Source organism: Aspergillus oryzae, chromosome 3, assembly GCF_000184455.2.
Source record: "Aspergillus oryzae RIB40 DNA, chromosome 3".
Lineage (NCBI taxonomy): Eukaryota > Fungi > Ascomycota > Eurotiomycetes > Eurotiales > Aspergillaceae > Aspergillus > Aspergillus oryzae.
Genome location: NC_036437.1, coordinates 3,985,816 through 4,012,615, shown reverse-complemented (window position 1 = coordinate 4,012,615; position 26,800 = coordinate 3,985,816). Strand labels below are relative to the sequence as shown.

The following is a 26,800-nucleotide window of genomic DNA, read 5'->3' as shown; positions in this document are numbered from 1 at the left end:
ATGTATTGTTATGTAAGTAGACTCACGACTACTCTTTCTACTCAGAGCTACATCATTATCTTTCATAGCTTGGCAGTTAACGGTCCATGGGCAATTTCCGATATTATTTTGAGTCTAGAATTCTCCGGGAGGGATTTAATTTGAAGAGTCTTATCTTACATCTCATATTGACTTTGGAATGTATCTACTATTGTAGTAGTGTATGCTTCAGCTCCATGGGTATCGTTACTATGTATTACCACTGTAGTCAAGGCCTCCCAGCAACCGGAAAATGGCTGTCGTCATTGTGCATGGCTAGCAGGTAATACGGATCCATACAACTGGGCACTGATGCCCCATACGGTACCATAACATCACCTTGGCGGGCGATCCCCTTCCCTCACGTGACCCTCTGACGGGCAGGGAAAAGTTGGTCTCTTCGATTTCTCTTCCCGTCGGGGCAGGCAGACGACCAAGTGAACGATTGAGCTCGTCCGAACAAACACTCACTAACCCTTCCCATCTCGATTCTCCAGTCCCCCTTCATATCGTCTACTTGTCATCTTCCCTCCCCCATCCGGATCTTCATCCTTTCCATCCGACCCGCGCCCTTAATCTTATTGTCTCAAATTTCTACGATTTTTCTGAGAATTTTTGAAGCTCTCGAAATCCTGTGGACGTGACACGGCCGCGTTTTGCTCCCTGGATTTAATTTTCTGTTCCCTGTTCCCGTTTTCGGCCTTTGTCCATTTTTCTGCGCAGATGGTCTGACTGGCTCCACGTAATCCTCCGATCACCTGCTTTTGCCCCGTTCCTCAGGCCTGGATCTGGACCACTGCTGTGTTGTTCTTGGTCCATTGGTTGCCCGAACTCGAGCTCTCTGACGGGCCAACCATCGTACAACCTTTCTCACCGTGGCCCCCATCCCAAGATCCTCTCCCCCCAGTGGCCGATCAAACGGGCAATGGGGGATGCCTCCTCTGTCGGCCTACACTCCGTTTGAGTCGCTCCTTTTCTTTCAGTCCCTCGCCGCCCTAGATAGCCGCCCCACCAGTTTCGTTTCCATCTCCGATGTATTGCGCAACAACCCGTTTATCCGTCAGAATGGTACCTTCGATGCGGGGCGGCTTGCCCCGGAGGCTCTCGAGGAATTGTATACGACCTTGATGCGGGATGGTGAAACTTCCGCTGACATCATCTCCTCCCTCGAACCCAACGGCCATCATGTGGAAAGCAATGGTACTAATCCCAAGAAACGGAAGATTACAAGTCCGCGGCCGGATGGGTTGGTCGATAAGGGAATGAGCCATGCTGCGATCATACCGGACCTGGTTTCTCACCTGTATGCCCGATACAAAGAACTTGTTACCAGGGAAATCAGGAATGAGGAGGCGAGGTATAAAGAGATCAAAGATGAGATCGAACGACTACAGAAGGAGGAGCGCGAAACACCCAAAGAGTCTGTGCCTACGCCAGTTATCCAAAAACCTACCCCACAAGCGCCCGAACCGAAACTCGAGCCTGAACCAGAGCCGATGGATGTGGACGCCAAGGAGGAGAGGCCCGCTCAAATACAACCCAAGGATGCGAATAAGCCTTCTATAGAACTAGTGCCCGGAAATGATACCAAGCAATACCGAGTAGAACTTCAAAGCAAAGAGGAGGACATCGCGAAACAACCCCCGGTGTCAACGCCGCATCCAGCACCAGTGGAGGAGCAACGTGTTCCTGTCCAACCAGTTGTACCACCGCAGGGGAGACCGGTGTCCACGCAAGTCCAGTCGCAATTACCGCCGCCGCGACCATCGCAGCAACAGCCCGCATGTCGCCAGCTCATGCCCCAAACAACTCCCAAACCACCTCAACCACAGGCCCTCAATGGAAAGCCAGCCGCAACACCCAAACAACCTCCCCTGGCACCCCGGGATACTCCTGTCAACCAAACACCAACAAATATTCTTGCAGTACAGAAACCTATGCCCCCGTCCGCTACCCCAGTTCCGGGCATTGGCTCTGTACCCTCTCCGCCAGCAACTTCCTCGCAAGCCCCACAAAATACAAATGCCCCAGCTGTTTCTCCCGCCCATCAGAAACCAATCTCCACCGCCAAACCAGCTGGCAAAGAAGGTCCGCCAAAGACTCCAGCCACTACGGCTCCTCGGCCTCCACCTCAACCGAGTTTCCAGCAGTGGTCGTTGAACCCACCCCCTCAGACCCCACGACCCGCTTCTTCACAGCCGATTCCAGAGCCTTCTGGTCAGACCACTACAGGGAGACCCTTCCCCTCGCATCCGCCTCAACCATTACCGGAACCAGAAACAAAAGCGGCGTACCAGACGCCTCAACCAACAACCGTACCATCCACTCCGCAGCCTATTTCTACCGTGGCGCAATCGCCAGCGCCTAGCGGTTATGGCACTGGCTATGAGACGCCAGCTGGTGCTGCACAAGCTTTGTTTTACTCGGAGACCAGGAGTGCGCGTCCCCGTCTAACAATCGCCACTCCCGGCAATCTTACCCCTTGGAAGAAGACTCCTCGACTGAGCATACCAGTGTCTCCTCGTTCGCCAGAACGGCCGCGACGGGAGGATGTAAGTCCCATTAGCGAGAAGGCCCCTTCATTAATGGGGTCTCGCGAAGCGACGCCCGAAGAACCTGTGCCTCCACCTCGGAAGCGTGGACGAAATGAAGGAAAGGGCTCTGGGCGAGGCAGGGAATCGGAACTGGCAGGGGCTGAGGTGGATGGCAAGGGAGGGCTGAAGCCGAAGGTAGAGAAGCAGACCGGCAAGGGCCGCGATAGAAGTGCAACTTCGTCTAGAAGTCGGGGGCGTTCTGTTTTGTCCCGCGATGAGGAGTCCGAATCTGTATACCCGGGAAAGATTAAGCATGAGATGCCCAGCACGCCAGCTGGAATCTCGGAGGCTGCTGAGCCCGAACCCCGTCCTTCTAGTGGCCGCAAAGGTACCGCTGCTTCAGAGGACCGCCCGGGTCGAGGCAGACCGAAACGTAAGCGCGGTGCCAGTGAAGCGTTGGAAGCAGAAGCCCTGCCTCCGGAGATCAACCACATCAGCCGCATTGACCCGAATCAATCGACATCTTATGTTCTCTGCGCTCGTAACTTCCCTAGAACGGGTGCTCCGATCATGAATGATGTGACTACTCATAAACACGCATCAATCTTCACCAAGCCGTTGACCGAACGCGATGCCCCGGGGTATCGAGATCTCATCTACCGACCACAGGATCTGAAGTCCATCAAATCATCCATTCATCAAGGCAGCAAAGCCGTGGCTGCTGCTACAGAAGCCGCAAACACGCCCGCCGCAGATGGTGAATCCCCGGCCCCGAATGGCGGAACACCATCGAAGAATGCAGTTCTCATGCTGCAGAAGACCGAGGACGTTATTCCTCCCAAAGGAATAGTCAACTCGGCACAGCTGGAGAAAGAATTGATCCGTATGTTCACCAATGCTGTCATGTTCAATCCCCTCCCTCAGCGCGGATTCGGACCCGCCTTTCCGATGACTAGCGACAGCGGGTCGAGAGAGAGCACCCAGGTTCCGGAGTTAGACGAAGGAGGTATCATCAACGACACGATAGAAATGTTTGAAGATGTTGAACAGGCAGTCACGCGATGGCGCGCGGCCGAACGAACTGCCGATGAACTGGCGAGCAAGAGCATTCTGTCGCTTCGCCGGGGAAGCGCAAGTGATCTTAACACGGATAGTGCCGACGAAGTTAAGGGATGATGAAATGTCGCTGTAACGATTCAGGATATTGTATGTAATACTAGTAACTATTCAGGAAGAAACCTCCTTTCTGCCCTTATTTATCTGGGCCTCCGGGAGGCCATGTGGTGATGTAAGATATTCTAAACCATTGAACAAGCTTCTATATATGGCGACTTTTATGCGTTATTCATATGGACATGTCATGCAAAATCATAATGCCGAGCGTGGTATCTTATAATGACCACAATTTGTTTAACTTATTTTCTTTTTCTTTTGGTCTTACCTTCAGGCAGTGCCAGGTATCGCCTGGCTAGGTTTCGTCCTTCCAAGGCCTTCCTTAGCATAGAAATCCATCGGATAGACGCCCTTATTGGCAGTATCCCAGCTCTCTCTTACTCCCAAAGCAATTAGCGCCTCATACGGCGTCAACAGTGGCCGCGGGAATGCATAACCCCAGTCGATACTCAATCTCGGACAAGCAATCTGCACCCAGCATTCAACGTCCGACATGGACGCCAACTTTCCCGGGAAGATCTCGCTGAGAAGTAAGTTGACGAATGGAATACCGCGCTCGTTAAGGTGGTTCTCGATCATAGCCATGGTATTGGGGTTACCTTGTCGGCCGAGGGATCCGAGAATGAGACCCCATTTTTTGGCGGACTTGGCGGTGTTGATTGCGTCGCGGCGGAGAGTGTGCATTTCATCGTGCACGTAGGTTTCACGGGAGAGAATGCGCGAGTAAGGGTCGTAGCGGTAAGCGGGGATAGAGGGGTTGTGGATCATGGCGGATTCGAGGTGGAAGCGGCCGTCGCCGAGGTAGAGGAGGAGATCGATCTCTTCGGAGGAGAGCTGGGGGGATGTGCAGCCTAGGATTTCGCCTTTAGATAAGGGGGTGATTTGTGGGATGATGACTTTGTAGCCTGCGCGCTCGAGGACGGGTTTTAGGCCGTGGAGTGTGGCGTTGAATTGGATGGTTCCTACGGTTGCGATGGTCTTGCCTGGTTGGAAGTTGCGCTCTAGTGTTGCGATCAGGTGCGAGGTGTCGATGCTGATATCGACGAAGATGTAGAGAGTTTTGATCTGTGTGACGTCTACTGGGATGAGACAGCTGTGCGCGTAGTGGACAAGGAGATCGCAACCCAGGGCGCGCGCGGTATAGTCGTCGATGCAGCAGGCGCCGTATGTGACGTCTCCCATGATGAGGGTTTCTGTTCCTGGGCAGAACTGGGTGATGATATCGGAGATGGTGGTTGCGAAAATTAGCAAACCCTCTGGGAACTGTAAGGCTATTCTTTTTGCGCCGGATGAGCGTATTCGGTGGATTGTCTTGGGGATTTCGAATGAGTAGTTCTTGGGCAAAAGGTCGATTGCGGCTTGGATTTCGGGGTCTTCAAGGATTTCCGGGGGGACTTGATTCAGGGTTCGAGGTGTTCTCCTGGGAGCAGCTTGTGTAAATTGTCAGCAGATGTTTCAGGGTAAGCATAATCAAGGAGGCTATATGGCCAACCTTTCTGGATACTTGTCGACTCGACATCATTTTGGCTCGACGATTGTTCCTTCTGCGCCTGGGCGTCCGCTGTGCGTCTTCCGACAAATCTTTTTTTAGGCTGTCGCAAAGTGCTATTGACTGGCGATCCGTTTGCCGTTGTTTCCTCCATTTTGTCTTCGCCCAGTTGTATATGTCACGCACTCGTGTGTATACGTGCGTGGGACAATCTGGAAGTGGGATGAAATTCGATAATTAATTGACTTTCAGAAATTAGTCTAGTCGGCCTGACTAAGGAAAGTGGCGTGAATCAGGTTTAGTGAGGTCAGGTGGGGGTTCCGCCGACTCTAACCCGTGGTCGCTTCTCCGCATTTCGTCGGTTGATCTCCAAAAGCTCTCTGATCAGATGATTTTGTCTACCTTCCAGTTCCTCCTCAGTCCCTTGGTTTTTATTGTCCTCTAGACAATATTCGCTTCCCTCTTACCCTGGCAATTTGCTACTTCCACAATGATCAAGTTCCGACCCAGACTCAGCCTCTTCACAGCTCTTCGAGCTGCTCCACCCACTCGACGCTTTGCGACAGAGGCGCGGTTAACTTCGGACCATGTTCGCATTGTTGAAGTAGGGGCACGAGATGGATTGCAAAATGAGAAGAAGTCCATACCACTCGAAACCAAGCTTCAGCTAATTGAGAAGCTATCAAAAACCGGTGTGACAACAATTGAAGCTGGATCTTTTGTCCCTGCCAAATGGGTGCCTCAGGTATATATTCCCGGCTCTTCAGTCTTCTTGACTGGGTACGAAACGGCTGGCATTTTGTTCAAACCATAGCGAGCTAATGTTATCTCTCATCCCCTAGATGGCAAGCACTGCGGAAATATGTGAAAAACTTCTCACATCCCCACCGCAATCGCAAAATGCTATTGCATACAATTACTTGGTCCCTAATATCAAGGGGCTTGAGAATCTCGTCAAGATCATGGATATTGCAGGTGCCCCTGCAGAGAATACTAAGTCATCAACATCAACCGAAATCTCACTCTTTGCAGCGGCGACGGAAGCTTTTTCCAAAGCAAATACCAATTGCACCATTGCGGAGTCGTTGGAACGTATTCGCCCCATTGTAGAGTTGGCCAAAACAAAAAACATTAGGGTCCGAGGATATGTTTCCGTCGCCCTGGGCTGTCCGTATGAAGGCCCTGATGTTCCACCGTCAAAGGTGGCTGACATCACGGCCACACTGCTTGAGATGGGTGCCGACGAAGTGTCAGTAGCTGACACCACGGGTATGGGAACAGCCCCACGTACGATGGAGCTCCTACAAGCGCTCAAAGCGGCAGGAATCGCGAACAACGACCTCGCTCTGCATTTCCATGATACATATGGACAGGCCCTGGTTAATACCGTCGTGGGACTGGAGCATGGTATTCGGATTTTCGACAGTAGTGTGGGCAGACTCGGTGGCTGCCCCTACTCCAAGGGCGCCACTGGCAATATCTCGACAGAAGACCTGGTCCACACGCTCCATAGCCTTGGAATGCACACGGGAATCAATCTTGAGGAGATGGCTAAGATCGGCGGTTGGATCAGCGGCGAACTGGATCGGTTCAACGAAAGTAGAGCCGGGAAAGCCACCCTTGCAAGGATTCAAGAATGAGGACCGGTATTCCGCAGAAAGGACCCGAATATCTTCATCGACTAAGCATGTGTCTGAGAAATTGTCATCTTTTGTCGTGCTGTAAAACACACGCTGCAAATTGCGGGGTTTCAAGCTCTGCTGCTTATACAAATATCGCGTCTCCGCCCTACATACAAGGTTAATATAGCTTCCAAGCCTTTGCATCATAGCGTGAATTGTCTGGTTCAGATGGCTTGAATATAAATTAGGCTGTATGATCTACATTATCTAAGCGCTATTAGGTCGTGGCCGGAGACTTTGTCCAGCATATAGATGATCTATCTTCGTACACGACCAAAAGCTCCCATGGCATTTGAGCTAATATCGTATCCAATAGTTAAATATGGCCGAAGACATTTTATTCCTTGCTTTGTCGTCGTTATGGTACATTTGTCTGAGAAGAATCACAAAGTAACAAGAAAACATGAGAGGAGAGGCTTCCGTAGCCTGTCTGGTCCGTTCAAATATATATACATCTGATATCGTAGTACCCAACGCCGACTGATGCAATGACCGAAATCCACAACTTCTACAAATTCAACGAGTTCTTCGCCAACAACGCGTCGATAAAATACATCGCATCCGCCACTCAGAAATCGGTGACGCGACCTCCATAGCTCCAATCACCCTCAGCACCCCAACGCAAAGGCTCGTTCTTTGGTCCACCGACCTCGCCTGTCTTAGGATTCCGTTCGCCCTCAAATTCAGGCTGAAGACCGCCTCGCAGATCTGGGTGAAGTTCCTCGCCGTTTCCTGACGCCTTAAACTCGGGGTTTTCGTTGGCCGGTTCGGAGTGGGGTGACTGGTTAATTTGGGGGGTCGTCCGTGGGGTGCTGAAGGCACCGGTAGATTTCTTTTGAAGTTCTTCGAAGATCTCTTGTTCTTCCTTGGGTAGACGAGGAGGAGCTGGGCCGCCTCCAAATGCGAAGGCGGGTTTGTCGTCGGAACTGCGGAGGACCGGATGGCTCGAGAACGCCCGGGTGGAGATGCGCAGTGTCTTGACGGGATTGAGAACCCGGCGAGAAGCGAGTGAGAAAGCCATGCTGGGTGCAGGAGTTTTTTTCTTATGCAAGGTGCTGCGACAGTCACGAGTGGGGTGGAATTATTGTAGTCAAAGATGACTTCAGAAGAGACGAGTCTGAGTCAAGTTACCTTAGGTAAATGAATTTAATTGCGGAGCAAATCACAATACAATTTCTGATCAGATAAGCCGCTTGCTCATTTATGGGTTTCCCGATATCGCGGGATTTGTTTGACCCGTACATTTCGTCCTTTCGTTTTTCTCTCCTTTCAATGACTCACCGAATCCCTCTCTATTCTTCTTAAATACTCCCTTCTCAGTCTCAATTGCTTGTATCTCTTTTCATTTCATTCCATTTACTTCCATCCGAATGGCCTCTGTACGTGTGGCCTCGCGGCGACTGCCGCTCGCAAGGAAGCTGGTCCCTGCAATTGAGTCACCGCTTCAGCGACGATTCGCATCTGCTGCGACAGGCCCAAATGTGAAGACTCAGGCAAAGGTATACTGAGGCCTGGAGATACCTGCTATATAAACTAACAAAATTTGTCACAGACATCTCTACCCAATCCCGACCCAGCTGCCGATTCCGCAACAATGGCCTTCGTAGAAGAGCGAGCGCCCTTCATGGTCCCCACCTACGTTCGCCCTGCGCCGATGATGGTTAAAGGTCAAGGATGCTACTTGTGGGATATGGAGAACAGGCGGTACCTTGATCTCACAGCTGGAATTGCCGTGAACTCCCTTGGTCACTGTGATCCCGAGGTCGCACAGATTATTGCTGAGCAGGTGTGCATATGCTACGGCAGAGTATAACATAGGGTCATTTATTGATTTAGGACCAATTTGTCATAGGCCGAGACACTCATCCACGCCTCGAACCTTTATCACAATGCATGGACCGGCGCTCTCAGCAAGTTGTTGATTTCGAAGACACGGGAGTCTGGCGCCATGCGCGATGCATCCCAGGTGTTCATTTCCAACTCGGGAACAGAGGCGAACGAGGCGGCCATCAAGTTCGCTCGTAAGGTCGGCAAGTCTCTTGACCCATCGGGCGCAAAGCATGAATTTGTTTCCTTCCACAACTCCTTCCACGGTCGCACGATGGGCGCTCTCTCCGCTACCCCCAACCCCAAATACCAGACACCTTTCTCACCCATGATCCCGGGCTTTAAGTACGGAAACTACAACGATGTAGAGCAACTTCAGACCCTTATCACGGACAAGACTTGCGGTGTTATTGTAGAGCCAATTCAGGGCGAGGGTGGTGTCAACGTGGCTACTCCCGAGTTCCTCGCAGCTCTCCGCAAACGCTGCGACGAGGTCGGGGCCGTTTTGATTTTCGATGAGATTCAGTGTGGTCTTTCTCGTACCGGTACCTTCTGGGCCCATGCTCACCCTTCCCTTGCCCCCGCCTCGGGTGAAGCTGCGCACCCGGATATCCTGACCTCGGCTAAGGCGCTGGGCAACGGAGTCCCTATCGGTGCAACCATCGTCTCGGGCAAGACTGTTGCGGAGCATATTAAGGCTGGTGACCACGGAACCACCTTCGGCGGTAACCCATTGGTATGCCGCGTGGCACACCACATTGTTGAGCGCCTGGCAACTCCGGAGCTGCAGAACTCCGTGGAGATCAAATCGGCGGAACTCATCTCGGGACTTAAGGCTCTCCAGAAGAAGTATCCTAACGTCATCTCGGAGATCCGTGGTCGCGGTCTGATCTTGGGAGCCCAGCTCTCCCAGGACTTCACATCTAAGGCATCGGACTTGATCACTGCCGCGCGGGAACGCGGTTTGTTGATCATCACTGCTGGTGATGGCTGCCTCCGCTTTGTCCCTCCTCTGACCATCACCGAGGATCAGATTAAGACAGCCTTGAAGATCTTGGAGCAGGCTCTGGATGCCGTCATCACCAAGGCATAGATGATGGAGTATTAGTTCGTGCAAAAAGTTTCGACATTTAAGTATACAAGCCACATTTGTTGACTGATGGAAGTTAGCTGTTCATATACCATATGCTCTTCCTGAGTTTTCTTCTTTTCTTTTTGGGTAATGATAGAAAGCAGCTAGCTCGATGCACTTTGAATATAGATTTTAGGAGATTTAAACGTGTTCTGGTTTCCCCTTGGTTGAGGCATGTTTGTAAAGAGATCCTAAGGCAGAGACTCCAGGCAGCAAGGCATCTCTGCTATGATAGGTAATGATAGCGGCCGGTCACGCGCTCACTTGCCATCCTTATCAATTGGCGGCAGACCGCTTCCCGTCACCTCGACACTTCTTTCCATTCGACATCTTAAGGAGCTGACTACCAGTGCAATCCAGCAGTGATGCCGAACCTATCTCTATGTCAAAGTTGATGGCCTGTATCCTCTTCTACTCCGCTTGGTAGAGTACTGACCAATCTTCAATCCAAACCCCCTCACGCCTTTTTCTGTTATGCCTAGAATCCCTGCATCAGAGGAAACACCAATGTTACCTCTCCCTGGAGCTCCTGCTTCCTCCTGGGCTAGATTCCGAGAGCGACTAAGTGCTTTATTCAGTGGCGCTGACCCCAGGGTCTGCATTGCATTCTGGCTGTTTGGTGAGCCATTGGCACTCATGTAGACCAAGGAGCAGATTATATAGTTACTAACCTACTGTGTCTACCCGTTTGAGAGACTAGGCTTGATCAACAATGTTCCTTATGTCATCATCTTATCAGCTGCTCTTGATTTAGTCGGTCCTGGTGTACCCAAAGGCGTCGTTCTTCTCGCGGATGTCATCCCTTCTTTTGGAACTAAGCTCATTGCGCCGTACTTTATCCATGTAGTACCATATTCGGTACGGGTGGTGATATTCGTGCTCCTCTCCGCCATCGGAATGCTTCTTGTTGCGTTGAGCCCTGACTACACGGATGGTGGCACGATATCTACCAAGATTGCCGGGATTATTCTAGCTAGTGTATCTAGTGGAGGTGGTGAATTAAGTTTCCTCGGGTTGACACACTTCTACGGCCCATTTAGTCTGGCAGCCTGGGGAAGCGGAACCGGAGCTGCGGGGCTGGTTGGTGCTGGTGCTTATGCACTAGCGACTACGTCCTTCGGCCTCAGCGTTAAAACGACCCTTTTGGCATCCGCTTGTTTACCAGCAGTTATGGTGGTGAGCTTCTTTACCATCCTGCCAAGATCCCCTATGCATCATCCCCTGTCGGCCGTGCAAGCCGGCTATCGCGCTGTCGGAACCCGAGATAGGCTTGCAGAAGAACGTGTATTTGGTGACGAGCGTGATGAAGCCAATAGTGAGGTCGATAGCCTTCTCGCTTCTTCCATACATTCCGTCGAGAACCCAAAAGCAACTCAGACTGCGAGTGGAAGTCTCCGATGGCAGCACATCAAAGCAAATGTGCAGCGTGCAAGAGGACTTTTCTTCCCTTTGTAAGCACACCTCGGAACGAAATGATTGGGACGTTTTTGCTCACAAGTTTTTTAATTAGTATGCTTCCATTACTGCTGGTCTATGTCGCAGAGTATACCATTAACCAAGGAGTGGCCCCTACCCTACTCTTTCCGCTGACCGAGACTCCTTTCGCTCATTTTCGTGCGTTCTACCCTGCGTATAATGCGATTTACCAGGTCGGCGTGTTCATCTCACGTTCGTCGACTCCCTTCTTCCGCATCCATGACCTTTACTTCCCATCATGCTTACAGGTTGTGAATCTGGTTATTTTGACCCTTCATTCTTTGTTCAACTTCATTCCTAGTGTGTACATTGTCTTCGTGATCATTTTCTGGGAGGGGCTCCTCGGTGGCTTGGTTTATGTCAACACGTTCGCTGAGATTGGGGAGCGCGTGCCCCAAGAGGATCGGGAGTTCTCACTAGGCGCAACAACCGTCAGCGACTCCGGGGGCATCTGTATCGCGGGCTTCGTCAGTATGATCTTTGAGGTTTGGTTGTGTGACTGGCAAGACGCGCACGGAAGGGATTTTTGCCGTAAGCTATAGTTCATTTTGGGTTAGTTTATTACTACTCCGTATATGATAATATATGACCAATCTTATGCAACTTGAACCGGGGATAAGCCCGGGTAAGCGATTAATGTAAGATAGGGCTGAAGCCAGGTCACTTGACTGCCAGGTATGATGAGTCTGTGATGGCGTCACGGGGCTAACATGTGACAGGGCGGCAAACGTGACAAGACCGGATTGCCCCTTCCTGAGAAGGAGAACCCTAACTGATCTTCTTCCAGTGTTCTGGTCGATCAATACTTCTGACGACTCTGCCCCGGATCACTGGACCACTTATTCCTAAGCCCCCCATGCCTCTGCCCCAATCAGCACTGTGGGGAGTAGTGGGGACTTTCACATGCTAGACCCCGTCATCCGCCAGCTTATATCCATGGGTTCTTCACGCCAGGGAGTCAACCTGATTGTAATTTTCCCCCTTTCTTTCACTCTTGCTTGTTTACTTTGCTAGTTGTGCCGAGACTGTGCAATTATTTGACAGACATCCTCTTTCAGTCCTTTCTTGGTGTCTCCATATCGGCTTTCTGAAATTTCTTTGTCCGGTCGCATACCATGGCATACGATTGGGTTGAAATCTGACTGCAGATAAACTCGCATTCTCATCCAGTATCTGTACACGCTGTTTGCTTATATATGAGAGACAGTAGTCTGTCAACCTTTGCCCCCTGCTACTATCCGTGCCGGTGATCTCGTATCTGTATTAGAATATCCTACCTGCTTGGATATTGCCGAGGAACCAGCCAAAACGGAAGGATAAGCCCTTTCGCTACCCAGTGAGCTCGTGGAAATGATAGGTAAGCTCTTTCATGGTACCAATGAGCTCAGCAGCCACTGATGGAAACCCCAGACCATGTGCTAGGAAGGCCATCGACCAAATTCCGCAAAATTCAGGTCCTTGCCGTCTTCCTTTTCTGGACAACGTATCTCCTAAGGTATGCTGCTCGAACAAGTGGTCATGTCTGGGTAGTCCGTAGCTAAATAGAGTCATGCAGAGGAAACAAACATGGCCCGCCTGTCGTTCGCAACGTCTCATCCCGCCTGTCAGCAAAGCTAAGTGTTTGGCAAACTACCGTGGGTGTTTTCCTGTGGCTATACCTCTGCCGGAACTTTGCAAAGATTGTAGGCTTAGAATGCCCGGAACCACTAGCCAATTTATATTCGCGCTCCTTCTTCAGAGCAACATGGATCACCACGGCCCTCGACGCTGGCTTCTGGACCGCAATGAAAGTCAAGCCTAAGTGGTTACGAGACATCGCGTCCTTGGCATTTACAGTTTACTATCTTTTTGCTGCGGAACAGGCAGATGAGAAGGTTCGTCGGGTTCGAGCAACCCTAACCGTAGAACACCTGCGAGTCTCTTGGAACAAAGGTACCACACCGTACCTGTGGGCACTCGCGAGTTTAGTTCGGCCCCGACTTACAAAATATCCGCCTCGCGCGATACGAATTCCTCGGCCCCCGCAGTCAAGTTATACAGAGCCAACCAATGCATGGCTTTACTTTGATGGTCCTCTGAGTGCGTTGCGGGACCAGACCTGTATTATCTTGGATATCCCTGGGGGAGGATATGTCGCTATGAGCCCCCGAGCTTCAGAAGATCGACTACTTGCCTGGGCAGGGAAAACAAAGGTCCCGATCCTTAGTCTTGATTACAAAAAGGCACCAGAATATCCCTACCCGTACGCCCTCAATGAATGTTATGACGTCTACCATACCATTATCACAACGCGCGGACGTTGCGTGGGATTGAGCGGGAATGTGCGACCGCGTGTTGTGCTTTCAGGAGATAGTGCTGGTGGAAATTTGGCAGTGGGCACTACGCTGATGGCCCTTCAATCAGGAAGCTCAGATGCTCCCCGTTGGCAAGGCGACCACATGCTCCCTCGTCCAGATGGGCTCGTTTTAGCATATCCAGCGTTGAACATGAGAGTGGAAAGCTGGATGACGGAGGAGCAAATGTCACTTATACAAGACAAGAGCGCGCGCCGGACGAACGAGAATGTCCTACGGCAGAAAAACATGGACTACCAGCGTTTGACTCCATTCACGTCCCCCGGACCTTCCACAGAAGACCTTCTCCGCGACTCATCTTCTGACCTGGACCTCGAAGCCGACGATGTAGCTCAGGGTGCTTCTAAGAAACTTGAGGAAAAACTGAAGGCAGACAACCTGGCAACTCAGACAGCTGCCGTCGCGCAGAGCCACCACCCGAAACAAATCCGTACCCGTCTAGCCGTTTCCTCAATGATCTCATATGTCCATGATCGGATCCTGACCCCCGAAATGATGAGGGCAATGATTATCCTGTATATCGGACCTCATAATCGTCCCGACTTCAGCACTGACTTCCTGCTTTCCCCGGTGCTAGCCCCGGAGGCTCTTCTTGCAAGGTTTCCAAAGACATACATTGTCACAGGTGAGCGTGATCCGCTGGTAGATGACACTGTAATCTTCGCTGGGAGACTGCGACAAGCCAAGCTACATCAATTCCGCGAAAGACAAGAGTTGGGCCTTGAGAAATCTCACCGAACATTCAACGAAAAGGACCACGTGGAAGTGTCATTACTCCCAGGCATCTCCCACGGATTCCTGCAAATGGCCGGCTTCTTCCCCGACAGCTGGAAACACATCAACAAGTGCGCGACATGGATCCAGGACTTGTTTGAGGCCGCCGAGAGACGCAAGTCATCATCCAGCTTGCTCCAGTCACTCCAGGACAGCGCACAATACTACCAGGTCCCGAAATCGGGCGCCAGTAGCGGTAGCCCACGCAATCACAAGCGAAGCCTGACGGGCGAATCGTCAGGTGACGAGGATAGACCCTTAGAGATGAGCCTCGGCAGGATGACACCGTTGAACCCAGATAATTCCACAGACAACAGTAGCAGTCAGATGCGTGGCAAACCGTCCAACGGGACCAGCCATGTTCATCTCCAAGGCTCTACGCCGAATGGCAGTGACATTCAAAGTACAAGCGGAAGCCAGGGTAAAAATGCATCCAGGGGTCGCCGTTCCCAGCCCAAAGGGCTCAGCAGGAGACGGCGCGATGCGCCCACGAAACTCACCATGCCTCCGGCACATGATTATATCTCAGATGCCATGCAGACCCCTCCACCCAAACGGAGGGATAGAAGCATTGGCAGCCTTCCTAGCGAAGAGGATCTCCTGGATCGCAGAATGAATGGTTTAGCTGGAGGGTTGATGGGGATAGGAGAGGGAGCTCGGACACCGTGAGAGTGATCGATAGTGATTGAATGATTCATGAATACATGTTGATTATATAGACTGCGTATCAAATGCACAAGAACCATGACAAACAGTACCAAGAATATATATCAAATATATATCAACATTGAGCATCGGTGGTGAGGATGGCTGCTATTCGGTCGGCTAAACCTCTCGTGCCAGGATAGTAGATAGAATAGTACACTTTTTCAGTATATAGAGTACTCACCAAACACACCAGAGATGACCGATACTTCGATAGTAAATATAGCCATAACTCCGAACGCATCACATCTTGGCTTGTCACCTGGACCTAATCTCCACCATCTCGGAGGGTTAGGTTTCTAATCACTGTGAACTGCTTCCAGACGAGCAAAACATATAACTCGAAAGGCAAGAAGAATGATCTTTTATACACAGTCAGGAGGGATGTGTAGGAATTCCTGGATTCTGGAAGTTGTAGGGTGAACCCTAGCATTGCATGTATTGAACAAGGACTCCAGTACTCGGGTATTGAGTGATCCTGCCTACTCTGGTACCCTTGCAATCATTGATATGTCGAAGACTATTGCACATAAACTGACAGGGACAGGTATCAATTTGAGCTCTCAAAATTCACTGAGTATAGGATAGAGAGGCTGAATGTGCATTGAAAATGCAGCTCGGAGATTCAGGGGTTCTTCACTTTGCAGATACTGTGGGATTAGGGTTCGGGGAGCATATCTCTTCCTAGGGTCATTATTCATGGAAAGCCTTGAAGGCGCAATTCACAATGCCCCCCTTGATGTGGAGAATCTAGAAGATTGATACCCAAGCCAGTAAGGGATGGCTCCGGTTTCTCTATTATCGGAGTCACCAGCCCGAGTCGAGACCCCTTTTACCTAACGTCTACTCCGGAGTAATAGTGACCAGAGTGGCCTTGAGTCCGAGCTGCAGGTATCAGTATTGTTCGCATTGCTCATGGTCAACCTCAGGTAGCCTTTGGTAACCATGGCGGTCAGGAGTTGAGAATTTTCGAAATGCTTAGGCGAAGATAACAGCGGTCTGGCGATGTATAGCGTCACGATTGGAGAAAGGCGCATAGAGAAGAGATCTAGTCTAACACGAGTATCTCTTGCTCCTGCACAGCCTTCGGGGCTCAAATTGAATTGCTTCAACGCTCTAACCTACGTGGTTTGCCAACTCATCACTCACGGATCCTTTTGTAAGCCAAGAAAGACAGAGATTTCAGAACAAAATAATGTAAAGAAAAGCAATAAATAAATAAATAAATAAATAAATAAAAGAAAAAAGAACAAAAATAACAAAAAAGGAACTTCTGATACTGCATGTGAAAATCCAAGGTCAAGCATGTGATTGTGGACCTGACGTCAGCGGGTCGGAATCAAACCGTCTGATACCGTTTTTTATTTTGCAAGCCCTAAGACTAAGACCTACCTTTCTAGTACGTATTCCTTGGAGGGCGATGGTTGATCTACAGTCGGAGATTTATGATCAAGGTTCATAGCCCCTGCAGTGAAGCGTACTACTACTACTAGGCCAGGTGGGCTAAAGACATGGACATGAATTTTCTGGACTCGGCTTGCCGTTATCGGGCCGATTATTAGAGTCGTCCCTACTTGTAGAGGTTCATTCTAATCACTCCGAGCCGTTGAATCAATCATTCCATCGGGCTGTGTGGGTCTTTCTTTTCTTTTCTTTTTCTCTTTTTTATTTCTTGATAATAATCTTAATTTCTTTTGGACCCGTGACAGTTCATAAATTTCCTTACCTAATGATCTGTTCATAAAGGATGGATTTCATGTGATTGACACTCGTTCTGGAACAATTCTGATGGTATTTTTAAAGCGCCTAAGGGCTGACGGAATTAACAGCCCTACTATGTTATGACATTTGTATGCCTAAACCAAGCATGAATAGCACGTCTGACTGCCGACAGGATTCTACTAGTCTAGCCCGGATCATGATATTCGCTTGATTAGAATATCACCAAATTCTATCCAATCCTCTTTCTGATCCCACCCGAGTGACCTCCCTGCTAACCTATCTAGCTGTGACCTCCGAAGTCGTGTAGAATCGGAGCTTTTCAGTTGGGCCTCCGTGTTGTCAGACAGCACCCGTATCTTATTCTTATCCTTGCCAAGTGTCAAGCGCCCGGCATTCCGAACCTCCGCCGAGATGAATGCTTAGATGTTTGGTTACTTCGGTAGCCTTGTGGATTATATCCTGATTCGGGAAAGCCGCAGCACATCTATCTTGAGATCCGTCTCGCTGCTGTGTGGTCCAACGATAGGCGCGGTGAAAACCGATGTATCCACTCGGACGGAAATGGGTTGACCACCGGCCCTACATTTTTCTTCAGTGCTGCCTTGGCTTGGCATAGCCTGGTTCTCCTGGCTTGGTTTCCCTGGTGGTGCGAGATGGATGGGTCCTGTTTCCGCATGATTGAGTGGGTATGCTGTCATTAGTGAAGAAAAAAAAAGGGCGACGGGTCTTTTCGTTAGACAATAGAGAGCTAGAGGTGGCGGTACTTATCTATGCCTTGGTCCTGCCTTTTGTTGTTCTGTATTATAATTTTTCATTGATAGCCCTAATATAATAGCTTTGTCCTCAAGAACTCTTTCATCTCTGTCTCTCCTCATTACTTTCGTTGTCCCGTCCCTTCCATATATCCGTCACAGGTCTTACCAGCTGGGATATTGCGCATCCCTTCCTCCTATAGTATATAGCATCTTGGAACGCTCTACTGATGCACAATGCAAGAGCACAAAGTCGTCAGCTCTGCCAGTTCAGGGGTCACAAAGACAGTCCAACATCATGTGGACTTCGACGGCCCCAATGATCCTCTCAATCCACTCAACTGGCCCAGTAAGAAGAAGTATGTGTTCTCTCTATGGAAGCCCTAGCTCTACCGGAAAGGCTAACCGGTGGCTATGTAACTCTAGGGTGTATATCTGCGCCATTCTGGGCCTCAGTACCATGATCGTCGCCTTTGCCAGTAGCATATTCGCCCCAGCCATACCAGTCGTGATGCTTCTTTATGGTGTCAGCAAGGAAGTAGCCACCTTGGGCGTTTCCCTGTACGTCTTTGGGTTTGCCGCTGGTCCTTTGGTCTTCGGCCCCTTTTCAGAGCTCAAAGGACGATATGTCCCTCTCGTTTTGTCTATGTTCGGTTTCACAATATTCTCATTCGCCACTGCCGTCTCCAAGGATGTTCAGTCTTTGTTCATTCTTCGGTTCTTCACAGGATTCTTTGGATCCGGCCCCCTTACACTAGCCGGTCCAGCATTTGCCGATATGTTCTCGCCGCAGCAACGTGGTGTCCCCATTGTGATGTTCTGTCTGATGGTATTCATCGGCCCTCTGGCTGGTCCTTTCACAGGGGGGTTCATCATCATGAATCATTCTCTCGGTTGGCGCTGGACAGCATACATTCCGGGAATCCTAGGAGCCGCCGCTCTCGTCGTCATGACTCTCTTCCTCGAGGAGACGTTCCAGCCCGTCATTCTGACCCGGAAAGCCGAACATCTGCGCCGGGAAACAGGGGACTGGTCTCTCCACTCCGAGCAGGAGGAAATCCATCTTGACCTTCGTTCCATCATCCGAGACAACTTGAGCTTGCCCCTGAAAATGCTGGTCAAGGAACCGATTGTCCTCTGTATGTGCATCTTCGGTGCCTTCGTCTACGGTCTACTCTACCTCTTCCTCACTGCCTACCCGTACGTCTTCCAGATCACCCGTGGAATGAACCCGGGAGTTGGTGGACTGCCGTACATCGGTGTTATCATTGGAACGCTCTTTGGCGCTGCTGCCACCGCTGCCACCCAGCCTTGGGTGCTGCGAAAGTTGAAGCAGAACAACGGTGAGATGATGCCGGAATGGCGTCTTCCTGTTGCTATTCCCGGTGCAGTTCTGTTCACTGGTGGACTGTTCTGGCTGGGATGGTCTGGGTATAAGGGCAACGTTCATTGGATTGTGCCGACAGCGTCCGGATTGTTCACTGGCTTCGGATTGCTCACGATGTTTCTGCCTTCATTGGCTTATCTCGTAGAAGCCAGTGGTGACAAGTAAGTACACTTAACCTATTATCTTATTATCTTGATGAATAAAAGAGAAACCTAACGACTCCACCAGGTCAGCATCAGCCATTGCAGCACATACATTCCTGCGATCAGCAGCCGGAGGCGCATTCCCCCTCTTTGCAACCCAAATGGTTAGTACCTTACACTCTACCCACCCCATCAACTCAACTCTTCACTAACAATCCTATGAATATAGTTCGACGGACTCGGAGTAGAGTGGGCATGCACCCTACTTGGCTGTGTCGGCGCACTTCTCATTCCTATTCCCCTCCTCCTGTACATCTTCGGCGCTCGGATCCGGGCCAGAAGCGGACTTTCAGCATAGGTCGGCTTCGATTTCTGGTCTGCGCTGACGTACAGTGCTGATATAAAAAGATATAATAGTCCCTCCATTCTGCGTGTTTTTTGGTTCTGGAGATACCTTCGTTGTTTGGGTCTGTGGCGTGGAAATCTGGCGTGGGCTTGTTTTAGTTTACTAATATTTTAACTGAGTTGTCTACTAGCTTCATTTGGCGGTAGGCGGTAATGATATGACTGATGAACGATCTGCTTGAATTATCGAACCGTACCACTCATGGTAGAAATATGCTGTTTTTCAGGGGTAGGTGATAGTAGATAGGACTTGCTTTCTTTGGGCTCTTTTCTACTATACAAATACTGATGGAAATCATTCTCAGAGTCCAGTTTAATTTCGTATCTAGTCATTTCATGTGCTACCACAGACTACAAGAGCCATGATATGTCCGTCAAAGCCTTATGTTGACTTAAAAAAGTTTCTTTGCCAGCATTAAGAAACTTCAGATACAATAATCAACACGATCTACTTGACCCCCCATGACTAATATAACAACATCTACCCTGTTTTTCACCCTCCGGTATCTGTATCCCAGTCAGCAGGCCTAATTCCAACTATCAAAGTCTTAATTAATCAAAGCAACTTACCTTGCACACAAAGAAAGTTGGATCGCAACCGCCCTCGTTGCACGCTGCCATATACCCTCGTATATCTTTAGGGATAGCTAACGCAGTTCCAAAGAGAACCGCACCCAGCATGGCCATGGTATAGAAATACATGCTGGTTATGTATTCAGTAGGAATACGGGACATCAGGCTCGAAGTAGAGTGGCTGCTAGGGTATGGGCCGTTATTAAATCTCGCTGCGTTATGGGTCGAGGGCCTGCACATTGATTATTTATCTTTTCGGGGTATTAAGGTGTTTCTATTTTATATTTATCTTGGTTTTAGTATCGCCTTCTTGATCTATTCTGATTGTTAAGTGGACTTTGTTTGTCTTTTTAATTGTTTCTTCTGCTCCATTGTATGCTTAGATGTGGTTCATTAAAGAGCAGTTGACTTGTATGTGAAAGTGGGAGGATGTCTGTAGGATTGTTGGATCCCTTGTACTGGACGTTCATCTTTGTCTCTCTTGCCATCTTTGTATTGTTAAGTCGGGATTTCAGCCTCTTTGTGACACTTCTACAACTGAATTCTCGTCTCTTGATTCTTGGACCTTCTCTTAGTACCAACGCCTGAATACTACCATGATCCGGACGGTATGTCCCGTGAGCTCAAAAAGGCAACATGGTATATCCCCAATGGACAAGAAGAGTTGAATCACCAAGCAAGAGAAAGTACTATTACACGCCGCATCAGATCGTTACAAGGAAGGCCATGGCTTCTAGGCTTAGACTACAATCACACTGACAATGTTCATAGGAAAAGCAAAACTGAAGATTAACTGGACTACCCCTTCCTCCGTACAATACATTACTCGAGTCCAAAGAAAGGCATTGCCCCGTCATCTGACAAGCCTCGCCCTGCCTGAAATACTGGGATCTGGGAAACGATCAGGGTATGCCAGATCCAGGGTATTGGAACAGTGGGCTGTCCCTCATCTCATTATCAGCCATTCCCCTCTTCTTCCTCCTTATTAATAACACTCCTTGTCATCAATGCCTCGTTGTACTCTAGGAATGTCAGTGGCCTTGGTACAGTCAAGCCATATCGACCTTTGACGTACCTGACCAGATCATCTTACAACTCCCTAAGGAATGCAAATGGATTGTTCAGGGCATTTCCAGCAGCTGCATTCTTAGTTGGCTTAGTAGAAGCCGAAGTAGAGCTTTCTTTGGCCGAAGTAGTAGCAGCACTAGTCGTAGTGGTTGCGCTCGATTTGGCTGCGACGGCAGTGAACAGAACTGCCATGACGGCAAACCAGGAGATCTGCATGTTTAATGAAGGTTGGGTATGATTTGATTAGGATGTTCAGAATAGAGAAGGCCTTCGCGTTGATAGTTGAAACGATGGTAGAGATAGGAAATGAAGATGTGGACGAGCCTGAAGATAAAAATGAGGGATGGGGACTGATGATTCTCCTGTGTGACCAGCAGGAGAGGGGAAGACGAGGAGTATTTATGCACTCACTGATGACTTCAACCATTCCCTTTCCCCTGGACCCTGAATTTCACTGTCAGTCTTTGTTGTTTTTCCTCCGTTTCCCATTCTTTCTCCGCACGCCCGGTAGTGCTCTAGGCAGCCATGTCAACTTTTCCCTGGAGTAACCTTGCCCCGATGGCCTGTGTCCAATTGCCTCAATTACCTCTTCGACGCAAGCTTTCTGAGTAGCTATGTTGTATCACAGCGTTACTATCTTTGATCCCCGTGTGATCAGCTTGAGTGGTTGGGTAAGCTCCGAAGGGTTTATTAGGGTTGATCTCGACCTCAATTTAGGCTTACGCTTCAAAGGCTTGTCGTACAGGGCCAAATTTCAACCAAGGATATCCTTCTGTGTTACTCGACAATGAGAAGCTTGCGTAAGCCCCATTCGATTATTGGATATGGGCTGAGACACCTCCAACTATGCCAATCACAAACAGGATTGGACGCCATGTGCAAACACCTAGGAATTGAAGTGGAGGATTGAACCTTCTGCCAGGATTTGTTCACCTGTGATAATGTGCGCTGCAGCTATCTTCCTACCCATTTATCTTCCGCTCCATGATCTCTTATATTTTGGTCGTGATTATCGCAGGTATGCAGTCTTAAAAGATCGGGTTCTACTTCAACTGCCATGAATCTACAATGACATATAAGAAAGCTTTGCTTCGTCGATATCATGTCTCCGTTTATTTCTGCCACCTCTTCTCGCCGTTGCCCCGTCACTGACTGCCCCCAACTACTCATTTCCGAACATCATCTAGCCCTTCAAATCAGAAACTTGAGAGCAGCATTTCCTCGCCAATCGATCGGTGATTATTTCCGCCCCTTACCAACAGACCTAGCGAGCTAAATAAAGCGTTGCCTATGACAAGGGGTTCCATCTGTTAGAGAGAATTGTTACAGCATATCGTTCTAGACCTCGTACCTGTCGACTTGGCAAATAATCGGGGTTTGGGTCACATCTGTCCTTGTCAGGCACTTTTAGCGATAAACTGCAGCATCAGAGCTGGACACAGAACAGATAGTTGAGGATACAGCAGCGACGGGGTTTTGTTGCTGGGATTTCAGCCCGTGGGGGCCACGGTGCTTTCGAACGTCTACCTTGAGATTGGCATCGCCGGTTCTTAAAGGCGGGCCATGCAATGATATGAGATCGTGGCAAGTGTTGAAGAATGTGTTGCTATCATGGTTTGCTCTTGTCCATATATACTAACTTTCATTTGCTAGTGGCAAGTACTTTGATCCTTCTAATGGGATGTAGCTCAAGACAGAAAGCGACCATGTTATTTTAAGATGATACATGCCGCCCTTTCAAGTAGTATATTGTCCTAGTCTAGATCATACCGTTTAATTTGGAAAATATAAACAAATACTCGAATGCCTTTGCATTCGCTATTTGTTTACTGTGATTCTTCCTATCGCCACAACTAGGTTGCAAAGTTCGGTATCCTCTTAGAAATTCGAATTACAATTTATAATGCGAGCAATAGGCTAAACATTTGCAGAGCTACATATGTAGTATGTTTCAAGTAGAACAACTGAATCCCGGTGTTGAAGGAGACCTGTTATGATAGGGCTGCCGGTGATCAGGGGATCGCCCGTGACATTGCTTCTCTGGGATAGTCTCGAGTCGGCACGCGTCCTTAATTGCTTCATCCCCACACCTTCCACCTAAATCGGCCCGATAGTTGCGAAGGAAGTACGGAGTATTCACCAGCTTAATTGTCCAATAGCCTCAGTATGTGACGAAATACATAAGAATCTATGACCGCAGCGCGAATTTACGCCGGAGACCTTAGATTCCTGCTTAACGCTTCCAAAAAAACGGATTCCCGAGTTGGTCAGCTTTATACGAACTGATCATCCGTGACCGACAATTTACGCCTCTAATGGCGTTTTCACTAAACTGTGAACCATCCCAACCGGCAATTGCGTGCTCTGCAACCATCACCACCATCCCTCACATATCTCCCCTATTTATCCACGCACTGTGGCACGCGACCATGCATGCCCCTCTTCTTTATTCTCTTTTTGTCTGTGTCCCCTTTTCACATTTAGAATCCGTCTGTTGAACCTCATTCCCGGCTGACTCCTGCAGTTAGACTCTGCTATAGGAGCTTCCCCACTTTGGGGCGCCGTCGATTCCTTCCATCAGTCATTCTGAAAATCCGCGTTGCATGCTTATCGACGGCTCGGAAACGGGCGTCGCCAAATAAATGGCAGCGATGAAGGAGTCCGACCTGCTCAAAAGTACCCCATCCATAGGTAATAAGGAATACGATTCATATTCTTGGGAATTACTCGAAGACCATCCGCTCCGGTCCCATCCTACTGAATGTATTCCTGGCTTGTCCTCCTATGTGGCTAAGTATTTGGCTATATTAAAAAGACGATGGACGGAACGCATATTCCCAATAGTCTGCCTAATTCTGATGTTCCTGTACGTATTCTGCCTTAGTTCCCAAGCGCTGTTGAAAGGCTAACCTACTGCTTGTACAGGATTGTAATTCAGTTTCTGGCGGCGCTGCCGTACGGGCTTACATACATCGTTTTCCGTAGTGGAATCGAGGAGCAGAAGGGCTTTGTTCAATGGCCTACTGAGTTCAGTCGAGAACCAAGTACCTGTATTCTTTACAATCCACAGGCGCGTGATGCTATCCAGTATGCTATCGATGCTGGATGCTCGGGGGTTAAGGTGGATCTTCAGGCACAGGAGAGTGAGCTTCTCGTGGACAGTCTAGTGTCGGATCGAGAGGCGCCAGGCACTCTGGGCAGTTTGTATCTCAATTCCATACTAAGGAAACTGGATGCCAGAAACTCTGCTGTAGTTTCTCCAGCGTCTACTGATGAGACTAGCCCAATCGGTCTATTTGATGAAGACCCAGCACGGCCTTTTACGTTATTTCTGGAGCTTCACACTTCGGTACAGGCAGCATGGCCGCATCTAGTTTCTCAACTCATGCCGTTGAAACAAAAGGGTTACCTTTCCTATCGGAATGGAACACGGGTCGTCCCTCGTCCCGTTACCATTGTCCTCACAGGTTTAGAGGGCCTAGACTTCGGCGACGTGGTTGGATCCGACCATGATAACATCCTCGATAGCATGATGTTCGATACCTCGCTGGAGCAATTAGTGAAGGAGGATTACGGTCCTACCTTGAGAGTAACCCAATCCTCTCGTGGTGTCGGAGGGAGCAATTCCGCGCAGACTGAGGCGGACACAGATAACCTCAAACAGTCCCATGAGTCTTCATATCAACTCGTCACTGCGACCGCGAATTTCACCCGATCAATCGGTTTCCCTCGTCGTGGTGGTCGGTTCTCTCCGCAACAGATCGAGCGTGTGCGCGCCCAAGTGCGCGCCGCTCATCGGCGCGGTCTTCGCGCGCGATATGAGGGGACCTCAGATTATCCACCACCAGTGCGACGGATGATCTGGCGAATTTTGGTTCGCGAGGGTGCGGATATAATTGAGATTGATGGTAGAGGATGTGAAATTCCTTGGTGGAGGCGATTCTTTGTCACCGGAAGCATGGAATGCCGCGGTCGGAAAGGAGATACCGGTAACGTATAACTTTGCAGTATAATTTTAGCAGTAGACGATGATAATGACGTACGCGTGAGTGTATGACATATTCATTTATATCATTTCAAATGGAAGGTTATCATGTTCAAATAAGTGCAACCTAGGATGATATATCCTCGTCAGAAAGCAAATTATATGCCTCAAGATCGCAACAATCCAGGATATTGAACCCCCTTCCAGATCTCGACAGACCTCTGATAACCCATGGATGAGGAATGTGTCGCATCAAGCCACCTTCGCCACGACGTAAGGAGGATCGGAAATGAGGTATGTATGCGCCGTTGATCATGTATGTAAGTACCATGTACCATGGTACAACAATGAATATCAAAACGAGGTATACCTTTGTGCTCACGGCGCACAAACTAGTTTCTTTATATCGGGGTTGCACTGAGGAAACGTTTCAGAGCGCAAAGTAAATTAAGGCGACATTAAGAAGCACTAAACCGGTCGCCTATAAAAAAGAGAATATTACTGTTACCATGGCTACGGATATGGTTTCTTTGAAGGGGCTGTATTTTTCTCGTGTTGGTGTTATGATTTTTCTTTTTCTGCTTGGTAGTCACCGGGAGGGAGGCGGTGTCGCGGTGTAACTGTATCGCATTGAATTTACTTTACGGTGCCTGAATGGTGGGGAATCCAAGCATGTTGATGACATCAGGCTGGCTGGGATTCGTGTTGGAAAAGGTACTTTGGGAGGGGAGGGGATTATAGGGGGCTTCTTTCTCTCTTTTTCTTTTGTTGTATTTTATTTTATTTTTCCTGTCTTACTTTCGACTAGTACTCCTGAATCTGGTCTTGTGGAGTTTGTCTTATTAATGGGGAGTTTTATATAGAATAATAATACCGGTATTATGAATAGTGGAAGGACAGGTTCAGAGACATGATCCAGGGTCAATTGATATCAGAAACGAGGTAGGGAACCGAGGGAAGAGACTAAGCGTTGGTCGCAGATCAAGTGCTGGTAATGATGAGCATGACACGTCGTGATGCATAAATGCCGACCAACAGGCATGTCGGTGATTCCTTGCGCCCAACGTAGGGTACTTCTTAGTAAGAAATCAGAGGGACAAAAAAAGGAAGAACAAAGATAGAACCATGAGGATAATTTATAGCAGAAATAAATAGGAGAAACGGCAGTGTATAGAATACAGTTTTGTATACCAAATGTTTAATCAAGATTAAAAATTAAAATTGAAAGAAAATCCATAGTGTACTCACATTCCGGTCAAAACTAAAGGCTCCACCAGCTTCCCCGCTGCCACGACGGCCCCATCGGCCACTACGATTTGCAGCTGGTCGTTAATCGACCCAACTAGCGGTTCTGCATTCAATTGATTGGTTCTGCGCCGCTTTTCTTCCGATGGTTTTGCTCCAACTCGACAGTTGGGCCTGTCGCATGTTCGTCCTGTGCCCCTACTCCATTTCTCACCGATTTTCCTGCTTTTTTTTTTCCCTTTTCTCTCCACAAACCTTTCATCCACCTTCCTACCCGAGCTATCTGAGAGAGCTGTGCAAGTTTTCACTTTTCTCTCCCGTGGATTCAGTTCCTCACGCTCGTCGAGCTAAATCCG

General features: G+C 49.2%; 8 protein-coding genes across 8 annotated transcripts; 6 read left to right on the top strand and 2 right to left on the bottom strand.

Annotated features, from left to right (window-relative positions):
* Positions 1–950: 950 nt before the first annotated feature.
* AO090026000390 (uncharacterized protein) lies at positions 951–3,728 on the top strand (the record flags this gene model as incomplete). The annotated part of the gene is made up of 1 exon (XM_001821800.3): positions 951–3,728. The coding sequence occupies one exon, from the start codon at positions 951–953 to the stop codon at positions 3,726–3,728; it is 2,778 nt and encodes a 925-aa protein (XP_001821852.1).
* A 267-nt stretch (positions 3,729–3,995) lies between these two features.
* dph1 (2-(3-amino-3-carboxypropyl)histidine synthase) lies at positions 3,996–5,368 on the bottom strand (the record flags this gene model as incomplete). The annotated part of the gene is made up of 2 exons (XM_001821801.3): positions 3,996–5,155; positions 5,218–5,368. 2 exons carry the CDS (start codon positions 5,366–5,368, stop codon positions 3,996–3,998), a joined length of 1,311 nt encoding a protein of 436 aa, XP_001821853.1.
* Positions 5,369–5,704: 336 nt separating this feature from the next.
* On the top strand, positions 5,705–6,854 carry AO090026000392 (hydroxymethylglutaryl-CoA lyase; the record flags this gene model as incomplete). Its single annotated transcript, XM_001821802.3, has 2 exons — positions 5,705–5,959; positions 6,057–6,854. 2 exons carry the CDS (start codon positions 5,705–5,707, stop codon positions 6,852–6,854), a joined length of 1,053 nt encoding a protein of 350 aa, XP_001821854.1.
* Positions 6,855–7,464: 610 nt separating this feature from the next.
* Positions 7,465–7,917, bottom strand: AO090026000393 (succinate dehydrogenase assembly factor 4; the record flags this gene model as incomplete). The annotated part of the gene is made up of 1 exon (XM_001821803.3): positions 7,465–7,917. One exon carries the CDS (start codon positions 7,915–7,917, stop codon positions 7,465–7,467), a length of 453 nt encoding a protein of 150 aa, XP_001821855.1.
* Positions 7,918–8,266: 349 nt separating this feature from the next.
* Positions 8,267–9,816, top strand: AO090026000394 (acetylornithine transaminase; the record flags this gene model as incomplete). Its single annotated transcript, XM_001821804.3, has 3 exons — positions 8,267–8,395; positions 8,449–8,682; positions 8,749–9,816. The coding sequence occupies 3 exons, from the start codon at positions 8,267–8,269 to the stop codon at positions 9,814–9,816; spliced, it is 1,431 nt and encodes a 476-aa protein (XP_001821856.1).
* Positions 9,817–10,752: 936 nt separating this feature from the next.
* Positions 10,753–15,128, top strand: AO090026000395 (uncharacterized protein; the record flags this gene model as incomplete). The annotated part of the gene is made up of 3 exons (XM_023236083.1): positions 10,753–11,031; positions 12,720–12,826; positions 12,887–15,128. The coding sequence occupies 3 exons, from the start codon at positions 10,753–10,755 to the stop codon at positions 15,126–15,128; spliced, it is 2,628 nt and encodes an 875-aa protein (XP_023091018.1).
* A 2,747-nt stretch (positions 15,129–17,875) lies between these two features.
* On the top strand, positions 17,876–19,526 carry AO090026000396 (MFS transporter; the record flags this gene model as incomplete). The annotated part of the gene is made up of 4 exons (XM_001821806.3): positions 17,876–17,997; positions 18,065–19,186; positions 19,254–19,332; positions 19,398–19,526. 4 exons carry the CDS (start codon positions 17,876–17,878, stop codon positions 19,524–19,526), a joined length of 1,452 nt encoding a protein of 483 aa, XP_001821858.1.
* A 4,339-nt stretch (positions 19,527–23,865) lies between these two features.
* AO090026000400 (uncharacterized protein) lies at positions 23,866–25,214 on the top strand (the record flags this gene model as incomplete). Its single annotated transcript, XM_023236082.1, has 3 exons — positions 23,866–24,080; positions 24,140–24,414; positions 24,478–25,214. The coding sequence occupies 3 exons, from the start codon at positions 23,866–23,868 to the stop codon at positions 25,212–25,214; spliced, it is 1,227 nt and encodes a 408-aa protein (XP_023091019.1).
* Between the last annotated feature and the right edge of the window lie 1,586 nt (positions 25,215–26,800).